This window comes from Artibeus jamaicensis, unplaced genomic scaffold (genome assembly GCF_021234435.1).
Source record: "Artibeus jamaicensis isolate MK-2021 breed Jamaican fruit bat unplaced genomic scaffold, CSHL_Jam_final contig_484, whole genome shotgun sequence".
Classification (NCBI taxonomy): domain Eukaryota; kingdom Metazoa; phylum Chordata; class Mammalia; order Chiroptera; family Phyllostomidae; genus Artibeus; species Artibeus jamaicensis.
The window spans coordinates 4,007,688-4,032,725 of record NW_026521859.1 but is presented as its reverse complement, the minus strand read 5'-3'; the positions used below and the strand labels follow the sequence as shown (position 1 = coordinate 4,032,725).

At 37.2% G+C, this 25,038-nt stretch overlaps 1 protein-coding gene across 1 annotated transcript in view; it reads right to left on the bottom strand.

The window, feature by feature from the left end:
• The window catches only part of PKHD1 (PKHD1 ciliary IPT domain containing fibrocystin/polyductin), a 461,864-nt gene that overhangs the window by 116,308 nt on the left and 320,518 nt on the right, over positions 1-25,038 (bottom strand). The window contains exons 56-60 of the mRNA XM_053668316.1: positions 17,541-17,695; positions 16,004-16,156; positions 8,825-9,703; positions 7,997-8,165; positions 6,266-6,423 (exon numbers count right to left, since the gene is read on the bottom strand). Of these exons, the coding sequence (XP_053524291.1) occupies positions 6,266-6,423; positions 7,997-8,165; positions 8,825-9,703; positions 16,004-16,156; positions 17,541-17,695 (1,514 nt within the window). The remainder of the gene's footprint in view (positions 1-6,265; positions 6,424-7,996; positions 8,166-8,824; positions 9,704-16,003; positions 16,157-17,540; positions 17,696-25,038) is intronic.

The window sequence follows — 25,038 nt, the reverse complement described above, 5'->3', positions numbered from 1 at the left end:
TTACTTTCTTTTTTATCTACCTAATCTTTTATTTTTGATTTGAAGCCAGTCACTTTTAAGGTCTCCACAATGGTTTATAACTTACTTTCTCAATAGGCATCTAAGAAGTAACAAAATTTGAAAAATGTTTCTTACCCTCTCACGGTAAAGAATGAGAAACTCTCACCTTCCCTGGAGGTGAATTAGGTCAGAAATCCTGATCAGACCACAGCACTGTTCTGGGAATAATGTCAAGAAAAGTGTGGGAAAAGCTTATCATGAATTTAGGGTTTTAATATAATGATTCAACATAGAATTTAAAAAATAAACTTAGCATTGTACCCATTTTTACCCAGTGATATATTATAAAAGTAACATTTCTGAGGTCACTCAACTCACTTCAATACAGGAGAAATATCTACATTTTTTCAAAGTTTGATATATTCTTATGTTTAAAGACTTAATTCAGATTGTAAATACTTCTGTATTTTTTTTTAGTGAATGTTCTTTTCCCTTTCGGAAATAGATCCAGTGTGTATATAAGCAAGTGTGTTTATATCTGTTGGTATTTGGCACAGAATGCCATTCTTGATTTTTCATGAGAAATTCAAACTGCCCGCTTTTTAAGTTAAAAGGAAGCATACAACTGTACAGCAGTGAATCCCCAACCTTAGCACAGCAGGATCACTTGGGGAGGCTGTGTGTGTGCATGTGTGTGTTTAAGCACAAAGGCTCTGGCCTCATAAACACCTATGGACTCGAAATCCCCTCAACATAAAATGGCTGTTTAATGTCCTAGATGATTCAGATGATAAACCAGCTTTGGAACCACTTTCCTAAGTATATCACAGGCATCCCCTAAACTGGAGAAGTTTTGGCAGGAGAACAGGGTTTTTTTGTTTTGTTTTGCTTGTTTGTTTTAAACTTTCCAGCCCTTTGAGGACCAATAGTTTTAGAAATACAGTATAACTTACCAGACAATTAGACATACAAAATAAAAGCCCAAGTTTTATTTATTAGATTCAATAGAACTAAAATTACTCTGTCAGATTGTTATGTTTCTAAATGATAAATTTCTGTAATTATCTCACTGTGGAGAGTTTGTGGGCCAGCACAGAATGACTCATGAAGGACTGCATTTCTTGGGCCCCCCCTAACTTCAGCTTCCTAATTGCACTGTCTGCTTTCAGCCTTGCTCCCACCAACTATCCGTTCACTCTATAGCAGCTTATATGATCTTTTCAGAGAGTGAATAAAATCCTATCACCACCTTTCTTAAAACCCTCCAACATCATCTTATTGAATTAACCTGGCCTATAAAGAAGAAGGCTCTTGGCTAGCTCCAACTATCTCCCTTTCATTCACTATGTAGCAGTGGCGCTGACCTCCTTTCCACCCACCCCTCAGACACACTGAGGCAATTCATGTATTAGAAGCACTGCTCTGGCTGGTCCGTCTCCCTAAAGTCTCCTCCTTCTGCTCAGAGCAGTGTGACTCCTCGCTCCTCATCCAGGTCTCATTGGAAATGTAACTAATCCAAATAGCAGCTTCCTTACACACACATGCACATACAAACACACATTCCCTCAAACTACCTCTCTAGCCCAAAACCCTATTTTACTTTTTAATAACTCTCATCTCTCGTGGAATATTTTTACTTATCTGTCCATATATTTCCACTGGAACGTAAGTTTGATAAAAGCAGGAACATTATCTTTTTCACAACCATACTCCTATCCTTAGGAAGGTGCTGGTAGAGCAGAGAGTAGGTGGTCAAAATGCATGCTCCAAATGAATGAAAATGCCAGCTTCAGTGCTTAGCCCACAAAGGTACTCAGTGCATGCCAGTTTCCACTTCATCTCCCTCAACTGTCTTCATCACATTGGAGAAATTGTAATCTGTCACTGAAACCAAAGCTTTGACTTTTTTCAGTCCTCTCCCAATAACACCAGTGTTCCACATGTAGGAACTGGTCTGAGAGGTGAAGCCATACACTTGGCATCCAGCACAAACAGGAAGTAAATAAGAAGCAAAGTGAGAAGCTTTGATATCTACCTAGTCTTACTTAAATGGGATGTTCATTTCAAGACTTTATTTTTCTGCACGATTTTGGATTTTCAGATTATCAAATACCTCTGTAATCAAAATAAATTCTTTCCAAAATAAAATGCAAATAGTGCTTAGAGGATCTCCTTCTAGGGATTAGTTGCTTTGTACTCTATTGTCACGCATGCTTCAAAGTTGGCCGCAAATGCAAACTTACAGATAAGTACAAAACAAAATTAACAGCTCACTTTTCCCCTGGTGACACACACTGCATTGCACAGATAAAAAACCCACTGGCACAGTATTTTTCATAGCTGATCCACATGGATAATTTTTGCTCCCAATGCTGGAGTATATGACAATATGTGGGCATCTATAGATAGGTGTCTGTGTGGATAGTTTTGCATATGAACTTCTATGTGCAAATAAAATCTTTTTTTCAAGTTAAAACTAAATGTCAAAAATGATAGATTCCAAACTCTCAATAAAATGGAGAAAGGACCTAAGTGTGTGTTAGACTTAATGCCATTTGGAATAAATATGGGAGTTGGTTCCAGTAGTCTTCATTTTCCTCTTTGCTGCACTGTTCTCACTGCTTCATAGAATATCATAGATTCTTGTTTTGAAGACAGAAAATACAAAATAGACATTCATTCTCCCAAGATTAAATTTGTACTTTTCTCATTCACCAGATTGCGAACAGGAACTGGAGAGTAAAATAGAAGAGAATGGTTTAATAAATATTCAGACTTGAATTTGGGAAGGAGGGGCCTGCTCATATTTGGAAGTCAAAGGAAACACTGCAGTTCTGTTAGCACCGGAAGGCATCGTTTACTATGTGCTGTCTCCTTCACTGCAAGAGGACACACATTGTGTTTTTAGTGCGGTAAACGGCAGATTCTACAGTGGGAATCCTTGAGGTTGGTATAGCAACTTCATTTAAAATCTTATAAAGCTTTAAGACACCAGAAGTTTAAAAGTCTGCTGCACCTTCCTATATACATTCAGCCACTCACACACATGCTCCTGCTTGTCCACACACTGATAGTAAATGGTATGTAATCGTATAATACCTACTGGAGTTTGATCATCATTGAATCAGGTTTCAGATCCAAGACAGAGGAGGAAGAAAATAAAATATACAGCATTGCATCCAGGAGCAAGACAATGTTTGTGCCTAAATAGTGTGCTTATGCCACAGGTAAACAACCACCTAAAAGGTCATCAAAAGAACACTAGTATTAACACATGGAGGATTTGACAGACATTTTAGAGCTCCTGTTTATAATGGACATTTCAGAGCCACACCGTATGTTTCTGGCACTCACCTCCACAAACAAAAGACTGCTATTACAGAAAACCATGGTTCCCTTCTGAGAAAGGTTTCTCTCTCGCAGTGGGAAAGAGCACAATTGGTCTGTGTTTAGGAAAAGCCAAAGGGCTAGAGAGGTAATGTCCTCAGTAGCATCTCTCAGCAAGAGATGAATTGATAAAAATACCTCTTCTTGACTTAGCTGGGATAATTTTGGGTCACATTCCACAGTCTCCTGGAGTTCCCTACTTGAGCTCCACATACTTGAGCTCTAGTTGTCCACAATGGTGAAGAGCTTGGTGATACATCCTTTAGTGACCTCATTGCTTTCTCTGTCTCATTTTCTCCCCTTTTCTCCTTTCCTGAGTTCACGCCCCCCCACCCCACCCCACTATAAACTACCTGGATTCTAAGCTTTGTATCAGAGTCTGCTTCTGGGGCAACCCATATTGAGACACTATCTTTAGTCATTATTCTTATTTAAAATATATTTTTCATTAAATACTCTGTAATATGTATCTCTTGATATTGATTTCACAGAAATGAGGTCCTTACCAAAACCCACAACTTTAGAAAAACCTCACAATTATCATGTACTTATTTTAAAGCATAGGACTGTTTTCTCAATAACAGAACACTTGTAATAGTTAGATGATTCTTGAAACCACTAGAACAACTAACTACAGAAGCTATTTGAATAGAACTAGTGGTAAGTGGGAGACTAGCTGCCTATCATTTTTTAAAAATTTACTATTCTGCATCTATTTTCTCATATAGGCATTTCTATGGATTTCATTCTTCTATGCCAAAAAAGTATGTGCTGGTTATAGTCAACATATGAAAATGAGTATTTACTCAGCATGTTTCATGAACTCAGACTTTTGGAAACCTATACTGTAGCCCCCACAGTTTGTCACTCTGTTACATAAGCCTTCAACCTATAAAAAATTGAGAGAAATATTTTAAAAGTGTTGAAGCATGAAATTTTATGGTAATTAAAAGACTTCTGTAAAATTTCTTTAAATGACAAATGCTATAAAGGAGCAGTAGTTCAAATGGAAGGAAGGTGAAAACAATAAAGAGATACCTGGCATCTTCCTGGTTCTAGGATTCTGTATCATAAATTAACTCCTAAACTAATGGCCTGAAGGCCTGTTTCTTCTGTATGTTTTTGAATGGTTTGCAGAAAACAGCACCAATGGTCTCCTCAATTATCAATAATACATTCACTTGATCAGTTCATCAACTAATACTTGATGCTCACCCACCAAATATATAAAAATGAATGGGATAAAATCCTTGCCCTCATCACACTTGTACTCTAAAATGGCCAGCAGAAAATCAACAATTAAGCAAGTACATTTATAATATAATTCCAAGTAATGGAACTGTGACAAAAACAAGCAGGTATGGTAAAGCATAATGGAGGACCATTTATTTTAGGTAGGATGGTCAGGGACGGCTTCTCTGAGGAGTTACCATCTGAACAGAAAGAGGTACCTCTGCAAAAAAGTGAGAACAGGATATTTCTGGCAGGAGAAATAGCCAATGCAAAAACACTGAGGTAGGGATAAGTTTATCATGTTAAAGAAAAATAAGAATGATGAGTAAATAAAAGGTATATTATATAATATGAAGTGAGCAGGGACCAGATACTACACAACTTGTAGTTTGGATTTCACGCTGCTGCAGTGGGGTGGGGTACAGATAGAAAGCCACTGGAAAGTTAAAAAGATCATTCTGGCTATCATTGAAAAAATAGGGTATAGGGTACAGGAGCATTAAGGGAACAAACATAATAGTATTCCCTTGTCAGGTAGGAGATGATGATGGTTACAAGTAGAAGAATTTAGGTTAAAAAAAGAATAAATGATTAGTTCTAGATATTTTACTTAAATAACCTCATAAATGATGGTACCAATTACTGAGGTAGAGTCAGGTAGGAAAGAAGCAAGTATAGATTGGGGCAGAGATGAAGAATCCCATTTGGGGTCATATTAAGTCTGAAATGCCAGTTATACTTCCCAATGGAATGAGATGAATATACCAGACCAAAGTTCAGGGTCAAGTCTGGGCCAGAGATATAAATTGGAAGTTGGCAGCATTAAATGGTATTTTAACCTTAAACTTGGAAACAAGACTAGGAAGAGAAAAGCAGATCTGAGGACATAGTCCTGAAACATTCACACAAACAAAACTTAAAAAAGGAAAGAAGACTAGGAGAGAAGTCTGAAGAATCAACCACTGAAATGGGAAAAAACTAGGGCAAATTCTTTAGGTTTACCTGCAGCAGCTTCTACCTGAACTCAAACAAAAACCCAGAGTCTCACTGTTTGTAGAAGTAAGAGGACAATAATCTCCTGGGGTTCATCTATAAAAACTGATGGATAAACCGGTTTCATTTGTATAAGCAAGAAGAAGAAGGAATTTTCATCACAGCTCCTTCCTAACCTCCCAGCATCAATTAGAAAATGAACAGGAAGGCAAACAGCATGCCAGCTATTCCACCAGCCTCTCCAGATTGAAAGCCCATAAGTCCTGATGGAAGAGAAAGGTAGAGTTAGAAAACAGAGAAGCTGGCTCTGTGGCTGACATTGTGAAACACTTAGCACTAATGCTGCTTCAGGCCCAGTGACCAAGCTACTGAGAGTGTTTTTCTCCTCACCTGTGCACAGAACTAGTGTAGAGAATGTGTACCTTTGACATAGACACAGTAATCTCAAGGAGGTCCCAACAGTGGTCACATCTCTTAATCACTCAACATTCCCGTGATGCAGGGGAATTGAGCAAAATATTAGCATGGGCTCCAACTCTGGAATTCAGTTCTTCTCCAGGATATTTTGTTCTCACTGGACAACACAGCCAAACCAGCTCCTTCACACACATGCTCCAATCTACTGGAGGCATCCAGTGAGGTTATAACCAACCTGTGTTGAAGAAGGATCCAGTCCATTCTGCCTCAGTTTTAGGAAATACAGAAACTGGTGGAGGTAGACCCAGGGCTCTCCCATCCAGATCCTTAAAGAGATATTTTCTTGGACTTTCACAGTCTGCTTCAGGGCAGCCCAGTGTCCCTAAATCTTTCCTGTAGAGATAGACAGAAAGCAACTCTCATTGCATGATAAGCAACAAAGAAGAAAACATACTGGTATTACTGAGCTGATGAAAAATAAATTCAACAGGATTCTGTTATTAATAATGTGTTATGTACTTGTAGATATTAAATACGACTTTATAGGAAATGTTATTTTCTTGTTATATGGTCAAGAAGAAAGACATTATTGTTACCTGAATTCTCTGGATATATAATCTTTACATAGATTGCTAATTTTCTAAGTAGTAAAATGCAATAAATTGCTCCTAACTCTAATATCTATTGAAAATAATGTAATCATTTCTTTATGGAACTTTGGAGCCTTGCACTATTTTAAGATTATCATTATAAATATCTGTTATATTTGTTCTATATGCAAACAAGGTAAAATTAGATATTCTCATTTAACAAATATCTATTGAAAAACTACTATATACTGGTTGGGGAGAATAATGATGAAAAATATAGACACGGTTCCTATACTTTCAGAATTTAGAGTCAGGTGGGGTATATAAACAAATAATAGGCAATTATAACACTGAATTATGGAGAATTATGAATTTATGGTCCAATGCTTTTAGGTATCATTAGTAATAATGTTAAATATTTATTGCATGCCAACCATGTGTTAGGTATTAATAGCAGAAAGAATCAGATGCTAGTATCATTTAGCTTTATACCTATTTCATCCCATTGGTAGTATATGAACATAAGAAAAATTGGACAGTAGAAGAAAGAGAGTAGAATAACCCAAATTGCATACTTGATAATGTTTAGGTACCAAAAGTGGCTTAGGAATGGGTGTTTTAAAGAGACAGATTTTGGGCCAAAAACATAAACTTGCCAACTGGGGTCATATTTCTTGCAACTCCTTTGAGTTTTCCTCAATGTTGTGAGGAAGAAAATGTAACCCACTTTCCTTGCTCCTGATTTTCCCACTCCTTTTTACATCAAAAATAATGCTGTATCTAGTTTTCAGATTCTTGAATAAAACTCCCAGATCCTAGATTCAAGAATAGTAGTCACACCTGGTCTGAGCATCAATATCTGTCTAAGCCACATGGTTCAGTTCAGAGATTCCTGATATTCCAGAAGGTCTCCTTCTCCCCACAAGTCCCTGCACAAGAGCTCCTAAGCTTCCTTCTGAAGACTAGTGACACTATACACTATAGAATATTAAAAAATTAAGCTAAAATATTTCTAGTGATTGAAAACATCCTATAGAACTAGCTCTAGTAAAGACAAAATGATAAAAGAATATCAATAGAAATTGCACTGCATCATTTCTGCTCTTTTTGTTAGACAAAGTCACATGGCAGAGCTCAGATTTAAGAGAGAGAAATAGCCTCAGCCTCTTAGTGAGAGTGATCACAAAAATCATAAATCGAAGCACACGAACATAGAAGTAAAGAATGGGGGCATTCAATTAATCTAACATCTCTTTCCAGAAGGACTTATTTTTATTTCCACTGATGATTTTATTCTTTTTAAAACACATTTAAGGATTTGAAGAACTGCCAAATACTTCATAGAAGTAGCTTAGTATAAATGCTTAAACTGGTACCTGGTTTGTAAAGGAGAGAAGTAGAACTTGTTTTTATCTTTGATCTTTAGCATTTTGGTCCTCTCTGCTGTTATGGGATGAATGATTCCAGTGTCCTCTGCGTTGGACAGAATGCAGACATCCAGGTCACCATTATAGCAACTCTTCACAAAACTAGAAAAGGTGACATCTGAAAAAAATTTTAAGATATCATAACCTTATATCATGTAAACTACCAACCACAAGTATAAACTACACAACTAAAATATTTTTGCTACTGTATGTCCAAGAGTTTACATAAACCTTGAGTTAACTATGTGTAATTCTTCAAGACATGACTTACTGTTTGCAAAATACAAGAAAGAGTATTTCAACATATTAGTGTCTTAAGAGCAATATCTTTCATGATTTGATCAAAATCCATAGGGAGTAACTAAAATATCACAAAAGAGATCTAATAGAAGGTTACTGCATAGGTAGTGGTATGACTTTGATTTTAATCCTGACTACCAACTAGTAAACAACCTTGGTAAGACACAATTTCTGTATCCATCTTTCTTCCTTTGTATAACAGGAAAAATAATTCCTAACTAAGAGAAACTTTATATAATCAAATGAAATGCTATATAAAAACTCTTTAACATGTATAAAGCAGTAATCTTTTAAAGGAATGAATCACTCATTGACATTATAAACTATCATTGTGGTTATCAATACCTGGTAGGTGGTCGATTGTACAAGTGCTAGACTGCACTATATCCTCTTGTTGATATAATTTCAGAATGCTATTAAAAATTCTATGCATGGATATATAAAATTACATTGTTTGGATATGCCCAAGCATCCTACCTTGAAGTTTCATGATTCCTGAAATTGAATGACCACTTCTCACTTTGTGCCATGGTTCCTGAGGCCACTGATTCGGTTCTGAGGTGAAGACAGGCCACAGAATGCCAACTCGACCCCCTCTTGGGTTGGAAGGAGCTCGGTCTGCTAATGTCAGGTTGTCAGAGGAAGGCTTAACCCTGTCCTGAATGCAGTCAAAAGAGGAGCTAGTGGCCACAATGACTGAATTCCTAAGCACGATCTGCACATTTTCGATGGAATGCTGTGAAACAGAAGACACGTATACTGTCACCAAAAGACCAATCATGTTGTCCACCAGAGTGATGTTCTCCATATCCACGCTGTTCTCCACATGCAGCATGGCACCGTAGTCAAAGTTCTTGAAGGTCAAAAAGCCAGAGACGTAAGTACAGTTGCGAATTTCGCTTTCCTTATAGAGATGAAGACCATGAAGACTTGAGTGGGCCACATTGTCAGACCAAAGAGCTTCAAGAGAGGAACACCTCTGGCCTTGGATGTGAAAGCCAAGTCTCTCTGATCCTGCCACAACATTACCACGGAGGCTGATGTCCTTTGCCTTGTTCACTTTGATTCCTGCCACCCAAACGGTGGAGCACACTGACTGTTTCGTCAGAACCACAAGGTTGTTAAAGGCAGAATAGGCCTGACCCTCCAAATCAATGCCATGGCCAACTGTGCTAAACACTATATTGTCATTTAAAATGATCCCATGACTGGCAACTGCATGAATGCCCCCACCGCAGCTTTGGTGCACAGTAGAAGATATTATCCAGGATCCTGATGACACATTAGTGAATTCAATGGATGAAAATGATGGTGACCCAAAGTTCTGAATTTCTACATTTAAAAGTTGAAGGATTCCTGTAAACAAAATGCATATTGTCAGGTGCATTTTCCTTCCCCACAAAAGGCAGACAGATGGTCCATTTATTGGCACCAGAATATGCAAATTTTTAACTAAAATGTAATTTTTTATTCTTAGCATTAGCACTATTTCATGCCAGTAAGTCTCACTAACAAAATATGAATTTTTAATATATGACATTAATGCCTAGAAAAGTTTCATGTGAGATCTGAAGAGTCTGGGGACAGGATGGGGAAAGAGAAAGCTAGAAAAAGCACATGGACACTGGAAATGGGCACACCAAGCTTAATGTCCCACGCACCTGCCTGCAGGGCCGGGTCAAGGACCTGGGTCAGAATGAAGGGACTGTGGATTCCTGGGCACTCACCTCAAAGTCCTGCCTCCCCCACTGGGTTCCCAGTGACTTCATATGAAAAGGTCAGAGCCACCCACAAAGATATTGTGTGAAAAAATATAACAGCCAACTCCACAAAACATTTTAAACATTTCTTAAGAGTATAACATAAGTGGAAAATTTGACATTTGATACATGCTTCTTCATTAAGACATAATAGAGGAAATACCACATTTATAAAATTATTTTAAGATTCTATAAAACTGTGTATTTTTATCTTCACCACATTGTATTCTCTTTTTCATAATAATTAGATTCTTGGCATCTTTTATATCAGGAGTGATTACTGAATTATTTAGTCTTACTAACAATTTTATTTGGACTATTTTATGTAAATATTATTAAAACAGTATAAAGTAAATCCATAGATTGATTTTAAAATACAATGAGCACTAATATGTCAGTGAATACTCTTGATAAAATAGATAGTAACATAATTATCAGAAAAATTTGAAACTATAATATGTAATGTCATACAGCACTGATTATATACCAGGCACTGTTCTATTACATATACACAGGGGTGCATAAAAGTAAACATACAGTTGTCCATATGGAAAATATAATAATTCATAAATAATAATATAAAAATAAACTGTTTCACATATTCACAATTGTAAACCTACTTCTGTCAAATTACTTACGTATATAAAAGCTTATATATATTATATATATAACAAATTACATATATACATATATATATATGTATGTGTGTGTATCTATATATAAGTTTCCTGACATCAGACAAAACATGCTACAGGAAAATAATAATAAAAATTCAGGAAAAGGTAAAAGTCAAGTAGTCATCTATAGCTTCAAAGCAGAGGAAACTTCACAATTTATGTTCATTATATTTATATGTGTTTCTATATACCCTAGGCATATCACAATTTATATATATACATGGTACATAATATATAAGGATATAACCTCTTTAAATTTTCACAAAAATGCTCTGAGGTAAGTACAGCCATTCTCCCAGTTTTACAGATAAGAAAACTGAGAGAGGGAAAGGTGAGTAACACACTAGGACTTGAATGCAGGCATATAGAAGGAGAAGCTATACTATTAACCCCATGCAAACACACGGGGAAGAGTGGGGGACATGGCAGAATCCAAAGAGGAACTTTACATTGAGAGTGAGGGTGACTGGGCTGTAGCTACATGCCAGTATTAGTCATATGCCCTTACTAGGTTAGTCGGCATCTTGGTCCCTCGCTTTAAAATATATATATTTTAAATAGTACTGCCAAAAGTAAACTAACAAGTTATTTCTCTCATTAAAACTGGAGGGACCCATAGTGTTTTAGTAATAGTATTTAAAGGTCAGAGGTAGTCCAGCCTAAACTTTTCACATTCCCAACTGCCGTTCACAGACAAGAGACCAGAACCCCTGCAGATCAGCTGCCAGGAAAAACCAAGCCCTTGTGAGTAGGAGAGAGGAAGTGTCTTTCTTCATGTCAGACAGACATAAGGATTCCAATACATCTAAATTCTCACATGACACTGACTGAGAAGACACTGCTAGATGGCATGGACATAGTCAAGGAATGACAAAACCCCCAGAAGTGATTTGCTTGGTGCTATCACTTTTGATGTCATGTGGTGTCCCTCACCAGTAACGCAGAGCTGAAAGGGCGGTCCCACCTGTCTCCACAGAGAGCTTTGGCACGAAGGACACCAAAGGCAGTGTGAGTCCACACAGAACTATCTCACTTTGCAGAAGGGAAGGTGGCTCAAGAATCTCAGTCAAAACAATAAAAAGTGTATCTCTCAGCCACCATAATATCCATATTATTTTCATTAGTGTTTTTATTTTCATATTTGCCCAGTTATAATTGATAGTTTTATATAAGACTGAAAGCTAATTAATAGTGCATACATAAAGTGTCTCATGCATTTAGAGAATCAAGCAATGATTCTCTGTTCATGACTATTTCCCTATTTTTTCCTTTTGAAAATCACAGTTCTGAGGACAAGTTGCTGGATATGGCTGGTCAGAAGGAGGAAACTGACAAAGATCTCCAATTTAAAAGTAAGACCAGTAAGTTCTGGTCTGCTTTTCTGCCCTATAACCATGGAACATCCGTAGCTGGCACTCTTGACCTACACCTGCAGATCTTACCAAATCCAGGCTCTGCAGGATGTTACAGAAAAATGGAAAGGTTCATTTGTTTTCAAACATATATTTAACACATTTAATCCTGATAAAAATCTATGAAGAAGGTTCCATCATTATTGTCATTTTACAGGTGACCAGAGCGAGACCCAGAAGGATTTAGTCATTTATCTTAAGTCACATAGTTAGTCACAAGTCAGGATTCAAAACTGAACAGTTTGGCTCGAGAACCTGTACATTTAATCACTCCACTAAGCATTGTTTTACTGATAATGAAACAGGCTTAGAGGGGTTAAGAAACTTGTTCACAATTACACACCTAGCAAGCAGTAGAGCTAAGATTTGATCCCAATCAGCTGCATTGCACAGCCTCTTCCCCCTCAGTACAGCTGAGGAGGCCAAACCCGGGACTTTCAGGTAGCTCGCTCAGAGCTAAGGGCAGGAGGGAAACGAATGATGGTTACAAATAGACTCAAACTTGGGACTGTTGATTCATTCTGCTTCTGCTTCCTTGTAGTATAACAATACGAGTAGAGGGTTTAGGTTTGAGTGTGAGTTTTGCCTATTTCCCTTCCAAAAGTTACCAAACCTCTTCAAATTTCTCCTACTCAATTCTAAAAACAAGGTAAGAGTAGTGTTTTTTATGGAGATTAAAACACTTAAACAACATCTGGCACAGAGTCCGAGATTAATAAATGATTATTAGTGCCCTGACCAGTGTGGCTCAGTTGGTTGGAGCATCATCCTGTAACTGAAAGTTTGTGAGTTCAATTCCTGGACAGGGCACATACCTAGGTTGTAGGTTCCATCCCCAGTCTGGGCCCATATGGGAGGCAACCAATGGATGCTTCTCTCTTGCATCGATGTTTCTTTCTCTCCCTTCCTCTCTCTCTAAAAACAATGGGAAAAAATGTCCTCAGCTGAGGATAAAAAAATTAAAAATAAATAGATGATTATTCATGATTATTATTGTAGGTCACTGTCAAAAAACTCTGACTAAAACTTGTAAATAAACTGAATCTTGCAGCTCTATATAAATAATCTTTTAAAAGATGTCAAAGCAAATCTCACATTAAAATTTGCATAGAGACCTCTATATCTGATAGGTTAATATATTCTTGGGCCAAAACATTATAAGACATTCTGTAGTCCCTGAAATGCAAAGGTTCTTAATACAACGTGGGGACCTGGGCTGGATTCTGAGACAGTAAAAGGACACTAGTGGAAAAGCTGGGGGAATCTGAATAATGTCTGGAGTTCAGTTAATAGTAGCATCAATGTTAGATTTTTTGGCCTTAGGAAATGTACCAGAGTTATTTCAGATATTATCAGTAGGAGAAATTGGATGAGGGGTATACAGGGACTCTCCATACCACCTTTGCAACTTTTCTGTAAATCCAAAATGTTTACAAAATTAAAAGTTCATTTAACAAGGGCTTCAGAATCAGGATCAGCCCTGGCTGGTGTGGCTCAGTGGACTGAGTGCTGGCCTGTGAACCAAAGGGTCACTGGTTTGATCCCCAGTCAGTGCACATGCCTGGGTTGTGGGGCCAGGTCCCCAGTAAGGGGGCATGTGAGAGGCAACCACTCATTGATGCTTCTCTCCTTCTCTTTCTCCCTCCCTTCCCCTCTGTCAACAGAAAAAAAAAAGAATCAGAATGAAATGTGAATGTTTCTTCTGCCACTTTCTAACTGGATAGTTTTTTTTACTCTTCATTTACTTTATTCATTGGCATTTACTGAGCACCTAATATACATATAGTAGTGACCATGGTAGGAAAACCCAACCTTATCCTCAGGAGTTTACAAGTACATGACAGAGTTTTACAAGCTCATGACAGAATTGTACAAATTAGCAGGCAATTTTATTATAGATTCTGTTTCCTCATCAGTAAAAATGACTCTCTCATGGGGATGGTAGGATGAACTGAGATGAAATAGGCGTGGAAACCAGCATAGTTCCTGGTTGAGAAGAGGCATTTAGTACAGGTTCTCTCCTTTCCCCTGGGGAAGATTTAAAAAACCCTGGATCAGTCAGCAATGCCAGAGGTACTGGTGCAAGTCAATCCTCCTGAAGGTTCCTGTCTGGCTTCATGCTGTTCCATCAGAACTGGTCATGGGTCCTGCTCCTGTGACCATGCTGTAGCTGGGCCAGCAGTTTAGGATAAAATAGGCCCTGCCTTGCTCTCCCTTCCTGATTCTCCATGTTCATCAACTTCAGGATAGTTCATTTTTGGAAGGCCAGGACTCAGCCTTTGTCTCAGTCTTCCAGAGCAGAATTTCTCATCTCAGCACCATGGGGAATATTTGGGACCAGATAATCCTTTCTTGTGGGGATCCTGTCTTATACACATTGTAGAATACTTAGCATTTACGCTTGCCTACCAGATGGCAGAATGCCTCCTCCCCCACCAAAGTTGTGCCAAGCAAAAATGTCTTCAGGTGTCCTTTGGTGGGGGTAGGGTATGGAGAAACAAAATCACTTCTGTTGAGAGGTGACAGAGTGACAGCTCATGGAATGAAAGCTTGTTCTATAGACCAGAAATCCCAGACTTTTGATTTGAGGTCTAAACATTGCCCTTCATCATCCTGATGAAACGGATGTGCCAACAAATGTGTTCTATGCTCGATATATACTGGAAGTGGTTAGATCCTCTTTTCCAGGCTTTCTCAAAGCCTTTATTCTGTTCATGTGTGCAGTGATTCTCTAAGTTAGACCTGTAAACATAGTCTTTCCCAAATTTATTTGGCTACACAACAACTTTTGTTGTTGGTAATATTTAAGCAATAATATTTTTTAATTTATTTATCTTTAGAGGGGAAGGGAAGGAGAAAGGGAGAGAAATACCAATATATGGTTGCCTTTCATGAGTCCCCTTGCTGGGAACTGGCCTGCAACCCAGGCATGTGCCCTGACTGTGAACAGAACCACGATCTTCTGGTTCTCAGGCCCGCGCTCAATCCACTGAGCTACACCAACCAGGGCTAAGCAATAATATTTAAGGATAATAGTTAAGAAATACAAGGTTCAGAAATAAGGTACTAATCAAAGCCCTGGCTGGTGTAGCTCAGTGGATTGAGCTCGGGCCTGAGAACCAGACAGCCGCGATTCGACTCCCAGTCAGGGCACATACCGGGGTTGCAGGCTGGTTCCCTGCAGGCCAGTTCCCAGCAGGGGACACACGGAAGGCAACCATACATTGATGTTTCTCTCCCTCTCTCCTTCCCTTCCCCTGTAAAAGATAAATAAATAAAATCTTTAAAAAAAAAAAAGAAAGAAGGTACTAATCAAATAGCTGTCTGGCATTGCAAGAGCTAAAACTTGAAAGAAACAGGAGAGAATAAACTGATTCTTAAAGCAGTCTAGAATATGGAAATCATTTTTATTTAAATTTACGCTAGTAATTTATAGTGTGAGCTGAGGCCTGCCATCAGATATAGCATGCTACTGGGAAAGAGTAATAGAAATTTAGGAGAGATAAAACTCAAATGGTCATTAAATCATCTATAATTTCAAAGCAGAGGAAATTTCACATCTGCTGAAGATGTTTTCTTTGAGGTAAAAATGTGCATATGTGCTGATCGCTAGTATATTATTTTAGCATCACACTGATAATTAAGCACAGATTAGGACTGAAAATTCATAGTTTCTCAGAGCACAGAGGAGCAATCTAACTTGAACATTTTGTTTTATAAAGGAAAATTCTCACAGTTGTAATTTCTGTGCGGCTCAGATGAATGAGCTCCAATTGATAATGTTTAGTAACTGAAAATTTCATTCACCTGAAAATTCTTCTTTGCTGGACTTCCTGAAGGACCCCACAAGTAGTCTCCCCATACAGGATGTATCAGGCTGGATTTGTATATTTCGGGTCAAAAGTCCAACCTCAGCAGCCAAACGAATGGACCAGCCATCCTCCATGATATGTACGCTTCCTGGGGCAAAAGGGTTAGGGAAGAAAAACCTTTAAAAACCTATTTCAGAAATTGCCAGCTAGGGACCCAGGGAACCTACCAAACGTTCACTCCTCTCCCCTTGGAAGTCCTTCCAACGCTAAGGTCTGCTTTTCCTCAGGCATTCTCCACAATGTCAGCTGAGAAATGAAAAGCCCGTTTACTTATGTCTCTTTGAGATCCGAGTAGAGTGCCTGAGCAAGAACTCATTTCTTCTCAATAACTGTGAGTACTGGGACAGGTTACTGGCACGGGGATGACAGGGCAGACCTGACTAATTAGTGGGGTCCCCAACCTCCTTCCTTAAACTCATCAGTGTGAGACTCGGTGTTTGGTTGTACATTGTCTGTGGACTTCTTTCATGAGTATGAGGAATCCCAGAGCAACGGAAGCAATGACAGAAGTAAAGCAGCAATATGTGAGAGTAAAGGGACAGAGCGCAGCAGCAGCATCCTCCCACGGTGGGTCTCAAGATGACTACTGCCTGAAGGAGCCTCCTCAGTGGCGGAGCGGAAGAGTCACTTGCTGGCTGGTTTCACGCCCTCCACAAGCATTTTACCTGGAGCTTTACTGGCAGGGATCACTGGAGATTTCTCTGTTCTTGGCCACTTAAAAAAAGCTACTCTTGGAACTATGATTTAAATATAGCTTTAGATACAGTCCTGTTGAAAACATGTATTTCTCTCTCACAAATCAGAGACAAAAAGATATTCCCTAAACCCTTCTGTTTCCATGTTTTATGACTAATTACCTATATTTCCTGTGATAGATATATCTATAACACTGAAACAGGAAGCTTATGGTTTTGCTTATTTATTATTTTATGCAATATATTTTGACTGTGTACAGCATATAAAAATATTCAGCCCACTTTTTTTTAGAAAGGGCATTTGGGTTTTTTTGTTTGTTTTTTTTTTTGTAGCAGTAGTAGTCAATACACAAAATGAATTTTATATCAGGAAATACACGTTCCTAAGTATGGAAAAAGAAATCATTATTTACAATTACTACCACATTCTAAGTAATTGTATAATTCAGAGTGCCAGGAAATGAACTGGAAACTCAGCTCCCATGAGATTTATTCTGGCCTACCCATGAAAATGTCCAATGACCTTGAACAAGAGCTGTAACCATTTTTGCTTTCAGACTTGCCAATATAAATAAAAGTTTAAAAATCCCTTCACATCAAAATATTTTAATTAGATAATAAAATTAATGAAGCGGTAGAGATAAAGCCTCCTAGGATGACTCTAGGACATCAGACGGTACTATCCATCTCCTCCGAATGGTGATCTGATTCAAGGTCCCAGACCAAAGATGTTCCCCAGCTCCCTCACTTCCCTTAACCAACAAAGCACAGCCTTACCAATGTGCCGGTGTTTGAGCCGTTCCTGGATCCTGACATAGTGGCCCTTGACTTCTTTCACAGTGAGGACTTCTGCTTCGTGAGGCTCATAAGAAGAGGAACTAAGGACAATTTTGTCTCGGGGTCGCCAATCCACTGTGTCCTCTACTATAATTCTGTAACAGCAGGAAAAATGCATCAGGTATACCAGTGATGCAACACAGATCACCTACTTAACTCCAAATGGAAGAGAAAATGCACTACAACCAACAATTCCCACCAGGGACATTAAAAAAGGAATTCCAAAAGGCTTTTGCAAACAGTTTAATGCCTATGAAGTCAAACTTCTGGCTCACATGTATAAAATATGGAAATGACAAAGATATTCTACGTCCAGGAAGTTCAAGAAAAAGTAAAATTTCCAGAGTTTGTATATGCTGTCTATATATGAATTCATAAAATGGAAGTCTTCCTTCTTGATTAGCAAACAGTTAGATAATGAAGATATCTTGAAAAGATAATTTCTTCAATTTTCTGAAGAACTCTAATACAATTTTAAGACAATTTATCATCATACATTAAGCTCATACTTTTATAGTCAGACAAATTTAGTGTGAAATTTGTAAGTTACTTACAGATGTAACTTACTAGCAGTGGGACTCTGAGAAGTCATTTAAACTTTTTGAAAAGTGACATTATTTAAAGCTTCCCTCCAACATCCCAAAGTTATTATAGAGATGAAGGTATACACTCCTCCGGTGTGCTATGTTCCAAGCATTGTGTTTTGTGTTATGTTCCACACAAAACAGTGAGGGTTTTATTAATTTTTGTTTGTTTTCTTAACTCACATTTAATAGAATTTTTGTTCAGTCTTTCACTGCCGCCTAGCTTGTCCTAGTGAATGTCTGTTTTATTCTCAATGAATATTCACTACTAACTTCAATGGCTTATGTTTATTTTTATTACCTGCCTCTTTTGCTAATGTCTACATTTGAACAAGTTTTGACAGTAAATGTTCATCCAGGTAAACAGGTCCATGTGAAGGCCATTCAATTGTGCAACCTACATTGATTGAGCAAGTGGTATGCAGCAGACACTATAGTAAGTGCTAGAAACAAAATGGTAAATAAAACATATGTCATATGTATAAAAGAAAAACAATTTAGATTTTGGCTAGTAGACATCCTTAAAGAGTCTACTGTGTGTTTGGGAATTCACAGATGTCTAACATATAGTATTGACACCCCAAACAGAAAGAAATTAAAAGGGGTCACCTGTGGGCCAATGGTATGAATCTATTATGAACCAAAGATTACAATTAATTCAAACCTGTGCACTTGAGGTTAGAGAAGGAGAATCAGAGATAGAGTAAAAGACTTGTCAATTGATGGAATTTTAATGAAATAATTTAGTCTTACCTTTGCTCCTATTTTTCTATGACATCATAGAAAGCTCACAGTTACAAAACACTAGAGCACCTAATAACTTTTAAAGGCAAGGAAACTAAGATTCAAGGAGATTAAATTAAAAAATTCATGAGTAGATAAATGAATGGAGCTATAAGCTGAATTAAGACAAAAGGAAGACTCCTGATTGAGTACAAATACTTTTCATTAAATAACATTCCCCTGCCTGTCTGACACTTGGTTCTTCACCTGCTAAATAACAATAAAGAAGCAATATTACCACTTTTAATAATGCTATCATGATAATCCATGAAGTTATGAAAAGTCTATAACCCATACAGTGCAATACCATTAAGTCATTAAAAAATACATTATAGCAGAGCACTGAATTATAAGGAATTCTGCTCATCATTTATTGATTTAAAAAAGCAGGATAAAAAACAACATATACCATTTATTTTGAACAAAAATAATACATCCACAGAAAACAGAATACAGAAAAGCAGCTCATCGAAATGTCAGCTCACCTATGAATTGTGGGTTTATTAGTAATGTTCACTTAAATCTAAATTTTACAACTGATATTGTAGTGAAATGTATATTTAAAAGGAACAAAAATAAGGCTATAGGTTTAAAGTCACAACAAAGTCAAATTACCAGTGTAATTAAAATCAATCCTTTCCTTCACGAAAATCAAGATAATCCTTTCATTACTGTTTATATTGTTGAGAAAACTTTTTCAGACACTCAGTCACCATAATGTTCTGAAAAGGTCCTTGTGAATATTAGATTAAAATTCATTCCCTATGGAGCACAAGGGATTTTTAGAGCTCTGAAACTATTCCGTATGATTCTATCAAGATAGATATATGTCATTATACATTTGTCAAAACAGATAGAATATATAACCCAAAAAGAAAACTTCAATGTAATCTAAAAAAATAACACCTCATCCCCTAACTCTCTTATATAAATCCTCTGCTCCAACCAAAGGAATCTGCTCATTATCCCAAGAAACAGCAATGTGTTTCTCAGCTTTCAAATAAAATGTCACTACCTTTATTCTGCCCTCCAGTCTACTTATTTGTAAAAACTGACTGAAGTTCTTTTGCCTTTAAGAAGTCATTCCAGCAAAAACCAATCCCCACTTCTGTTCCAATATAAATTGACATAGTAGATACTCCTGCCTCATAACTGATTTTGTACTCTTGTCTTCTGTGGCTGTTCAACTTTGATATTAATATTTAATGAAATATTGACTGTCTATCTATATAAACCCTATAGCACGTAGCAAATTTTTGGGTGAAGATAAGAAAGAATTATTGAAATTATTAGTCCAAACTTCATATTAAAATATAATTAAAATCAAGCTTACCTTTTTCATTAAGTCTTCTAAAACCTTACGGGCTCATTCATGATCATCTCCCTCTCTCCTCTATATTTCTGAAGTCTTGGGATTCTATAATTTTTAAGGACCACACACAAATTGGAAGGGAACATGGGCCTTTCCACTTTTATTTCCATATAGCAACAGTGGTAACTTCAGAAAAAAACTGTGGTCCAAGAATCACTAACATAGATGGCTCTGTTGGTCAAGTATTCACTTCCTTAACTGCCTTCTACATGCAGTCTTCTACCCTTATGGCTGCCTTCCTACCACTTGAAGAAATCCTAGCTCAAAGATGGCTTGGATACCAGCTGTATTCCTTGTTTCTCATTAATACTAATAAGAGTCTTATAGCTAAAGGGGAGAGGAGAGACACACCCAAAACAATAAATAAACAACAAAATTAAAAGAGCCTTTTGCAACCTATCGGACCTGAATAAATACCATATGAAAAGAGGAAACTATTAATAATCACTGCAGAAGTCTCCTGAAAGATAACCTTTTAAAAAAGAAAATGATATATCAGCACAATTTCCTTTATTTTGGCCATAAATTTTACCTAGTTTAGGGAATATATAATATTTCTGGTCAAAAATATCATTCTGAGCCCTGGGTGGTGTAGCTCAGTGGATTGAGTGTGGGCCTGTGGACCAAAGGATCACGGTTTGGTTCCCAGTCAGGGCATATGCCTGGGTTGCAGGCCATTTTCCAGCAGGGGACACAAAAGAAGCAACCATACATTGATATTTCTCTCCCTCTCTCCTTCTCTTCTCCTATAAAGATAAATAAATAAAATATTTTAAAAACCTTTAAAAAATATATCATTAAAGTATAACCTTTAAAGTATATATCATTATGGAGAATGACAAAGATTATATGGTTTTCAAAACCCCTCCCCAACATATAGCAAATTGGTTGCCCTGCCCAAGTGAATACCTAAGGCTCTGTCCCTTAAAATGTAACAGGTGCACAGAGACAAAGAAATATGACCCAAATGAAAGGACAGATCAAAACTCCAGAAAAAGAGCTAAGCAACAAGGAGATAGCCAACCTATTTGATGCAGAGTTCAAAACACTGGTAATCAGGATGCTCACACAAATGACTCAGTACAGATGAAAAGTGGAGAAAGAAGTGAAGGTTATGCAAATCGAAATAGAAAAAAATATACAGGGAACCAACAGTGAAGAGAAGTAAACCGGATATTAAATCAACAATTTGGAACAGAAGGAAGAAATAAAAATTCAACTGGAACAGAATGAAAAAACTAAGAATTTTAAAAAATGAGGAGAGGCTTAGGAACATCTGGGACAACTTTAAACGTTCCAACATCTGAATCATAGTGGAGCCAGAAGGAGAAGAGGAAGAACAAGAAATTGAAAACTTATTTGAAAACAATGAAGAAGAACTTCCCTAATCTGGCAAAAGAAATGGGCTTCCAGGAAGTCCAGGAAGCTCAGAGCATTCCAAAGAAGTTAGACTCAAGGAGGAACACACCAAGGCACATCATAATTACATTAGCCAAGATTAAACATAAGGAGAGAATCTTAGAAGCAGCAAGAAAAAAATGAGACAGTTACCTATAAAGAAGTTCCCATAATACTAGAAGCTAATTTCTCAAAAGAAACCTTCAAGAAGGGGCTGGAAAGAAGTATTTGAAGTCATGAAAGGCAAAGACCTTCATCCAAGATTACTCTATCCAGCAAAGCTGTCATTTAGAATGGATGGGCAGATAAAATGCTTCCCAGATAAGGTCCAGTTAAAGGAGTTCGTCATCATCAAGCCCTTATTATATGAAATGTTAAGAGGACTTATCTAAGAAAAAGAAGAAGATCAAAAATATGAACAGTAAAATGAGAACAAACTCATAACTATCAACAACTGAACCTAAAAACAAAAATAGAAACAAAAATGAACTAAGCAAACAACTACAACAGGAACAAAATCACAGAAATGGAGATCACATGGAGGGTTACCAGTGGCGGGGGGGAGGGAAGAATGGGGGAAAAGGTACAGGGAATAAGAAGCATAATTGGTAGGTACAAAACAGATGAGGGGAGGTTAAGAATAGTATAGAAAATGTAGAAGCCAAAGAACTTTTATGTATGACCCATGGACATAAACTAAGGGGGGAGAGAATGCTGATGGGAGAGAAGTCCAAAGCAGAGGGTGATAAAGAGGAGAAAAAAAATGGGGCAACTGTAATAGCATAATCAATAAAATATACCTAAAAAGGTATTCATATATAAACACTTATAATTTAAATAAATTTGTTAACTAAACTTTGGGAAGGTCTCAATGACAATAGCTGCATTTGATCACATGCTCACAGTGTCTATATGCCAAAATATTTTTACCAGAGGAATAGAAATGACGATAGACTTTTGAATTCTACTGAGTCTTTTTTTTCAGCTCCAATTAAATGTTTTTCTCAGTGTCATTGAAATGTACTGAGGATCTTTAGACTGCATAGGCCTATATAAGATCCTGAAGAACTCAAATCCCATAATGGTGTTGACAGTGATGATAACAACAAAAATAAACACTGTGAATGTAAAATACTTGATTATTTAACTCTATATTCTAGTACTTGAACTATGAGGTTTGTCCGGAAAAACTTCAGCCATTGTTAATATAATGAGAAGAATTTTTGTGACATAGATGTAACCTGGCAGCCAGGGAGAATAGACTGGGATGTGCATGCATGAACAATGACAACCTCACTGTACTATTCAGTGGGGATGGTAGACACCATTGAGTGACCATGTGTACTGTGTGGTCATTGCACCCAAAATGCCTGAGTGAGTAGAGCAACAAATCTGCATCAAATTTTGTGTTAAGCTTGAACATTCCTCTGCAGAAACTATTCAGATGATTCCAAAGGCCTTGGCTATGGGCAACTGGTGATTGGCAGTTTTATCACAATGGCATGGGGCACTTATGCATCACACCTCATACAAAATTTTCTGGTGAAATATCAAATCACCCAGGTGATTCAGCTCCCCTACAGCCCAGATTTGGTGCCCTGTGACTTCTGGCTTTTCCCAAAACTAAAATCACCTTTGAAAGGGAAGACATTTAAGACAAGCTATGAGATTTAGGGAAATACAATGGGGCAGCTGATGGTGATTAGCAGAACTGTGTGAGGTCCCAAGGTGCCTACTATGAAGGGGACTGAGGTGTCATTGTCTCACGTACAATGTTTTTTGCATCTTGTATCTTCTTCAATAAATGTCTCTATTTTTCATATTACATGGCTGGATGACTTCTGGACAGACCTCCTATTATATAAAGAACCTTAGAGTGAAACATTCAGAGGACAAAGTTTATGTCAATTTATAAACACATTTTTTATACCACCAACCAAAGCAAGCTTAGCCAGATATTTGAAAACAAAGTTTTTGGGATATATATATATATATATATCAAATTACTCCTCTGTTGCTTGTTTCAGTTGACTTTCAGGGAGATAAATGAACAAACATTTTGGATTTTTTGAATTTCAGCTGAGAGAGGTTATCCTTAGCTGATAACTAAGTATAAAAAATAGCATAAAAACAAATATGGTATTTTTACACATTGGAAATATTCAGTATATAATTTACTGTTAGTCTTTTAAGGCGATCACACATTCTTTAAAATTAAAGTTACTTTATCAATTAATCCTATACGAAAAGTTTTAGATTTTTATACTGGTCATTAGAAGATTTTAAACAGAGCAGGGCTTGATTTATGTTTTAATCTCATTTATGCTGTATGGAGAATTGACTGTGGGAGGGAACAAGCATGGAAGCAGAGAGACTAACTGTTAAGACATTGCAATAATTTTACAGTCTTTCAGGTGACACATGCCAATGCCTTAGATTAGATGGAGGAGGAAAGAGGTAGTTAAATCTCTGTTGAAAAAAAAAGGCAACATAATTTGCTGATGGACTAGGTAACAGAGAAAGAGAAGAGTCAGATTACTGTAAAACTTGTAACCTGAGCAACTGGGTGAAGAGAGGTATAACTTCCTGAGAAGAGGAAAACTGGGGAAAAGATTCTCATTTTGCTTATTTATCTCAGTTTATCTTTTAAGATGGACAAAGCATTATCCAAGCTTTGTCCTGTTATTTTGTTTGTTTGTTTCTTAAGTGATCTATGAACTTATTCTGTCACTTATAAGGAAATAACCCTGAACTGAAGAACAAATCTTGTGTTAGTGCAACCTCTCCTCAGGACCCAGGGCTCTAATTCTATTGTTATCAGTGTTTATATCTATTCTGTTATCTCCTACATCAAATTAGTATTGGTATTCTTTGAATATACTTTGCTTGGAATATTTTTGTTCCTCTCCATTCTGCCACAGCCTCATTTCAGCTCTCCATACATGGTTCTCTGTAACAACTTTTGTGCTGGCTCCCTAATGGAATAAGTGGTCAGAAGTAGTCTTGCATCTCCTCTCTACCTGTACACTTCCTACTTACCCTTAAAGATTCAGTCATATCTGCCATAAGGCTCTCAGTCTCCCCTCCAGGACATGCTGATTTCCCTACCACCTGAGCCACTGCCACTATACTATGTGATTTTCTAATTTATAATTTTAATGACAACATGCTTCTTAGTGATTGCTGCTAAACTGCTTTAAGTATGTATATACACACACTCACACACACACACAGTCTGTCCAGAAGATATCCAGACACGTAATATGAAAAAATAGAGATATTTATTGAAGAAGATACAAGA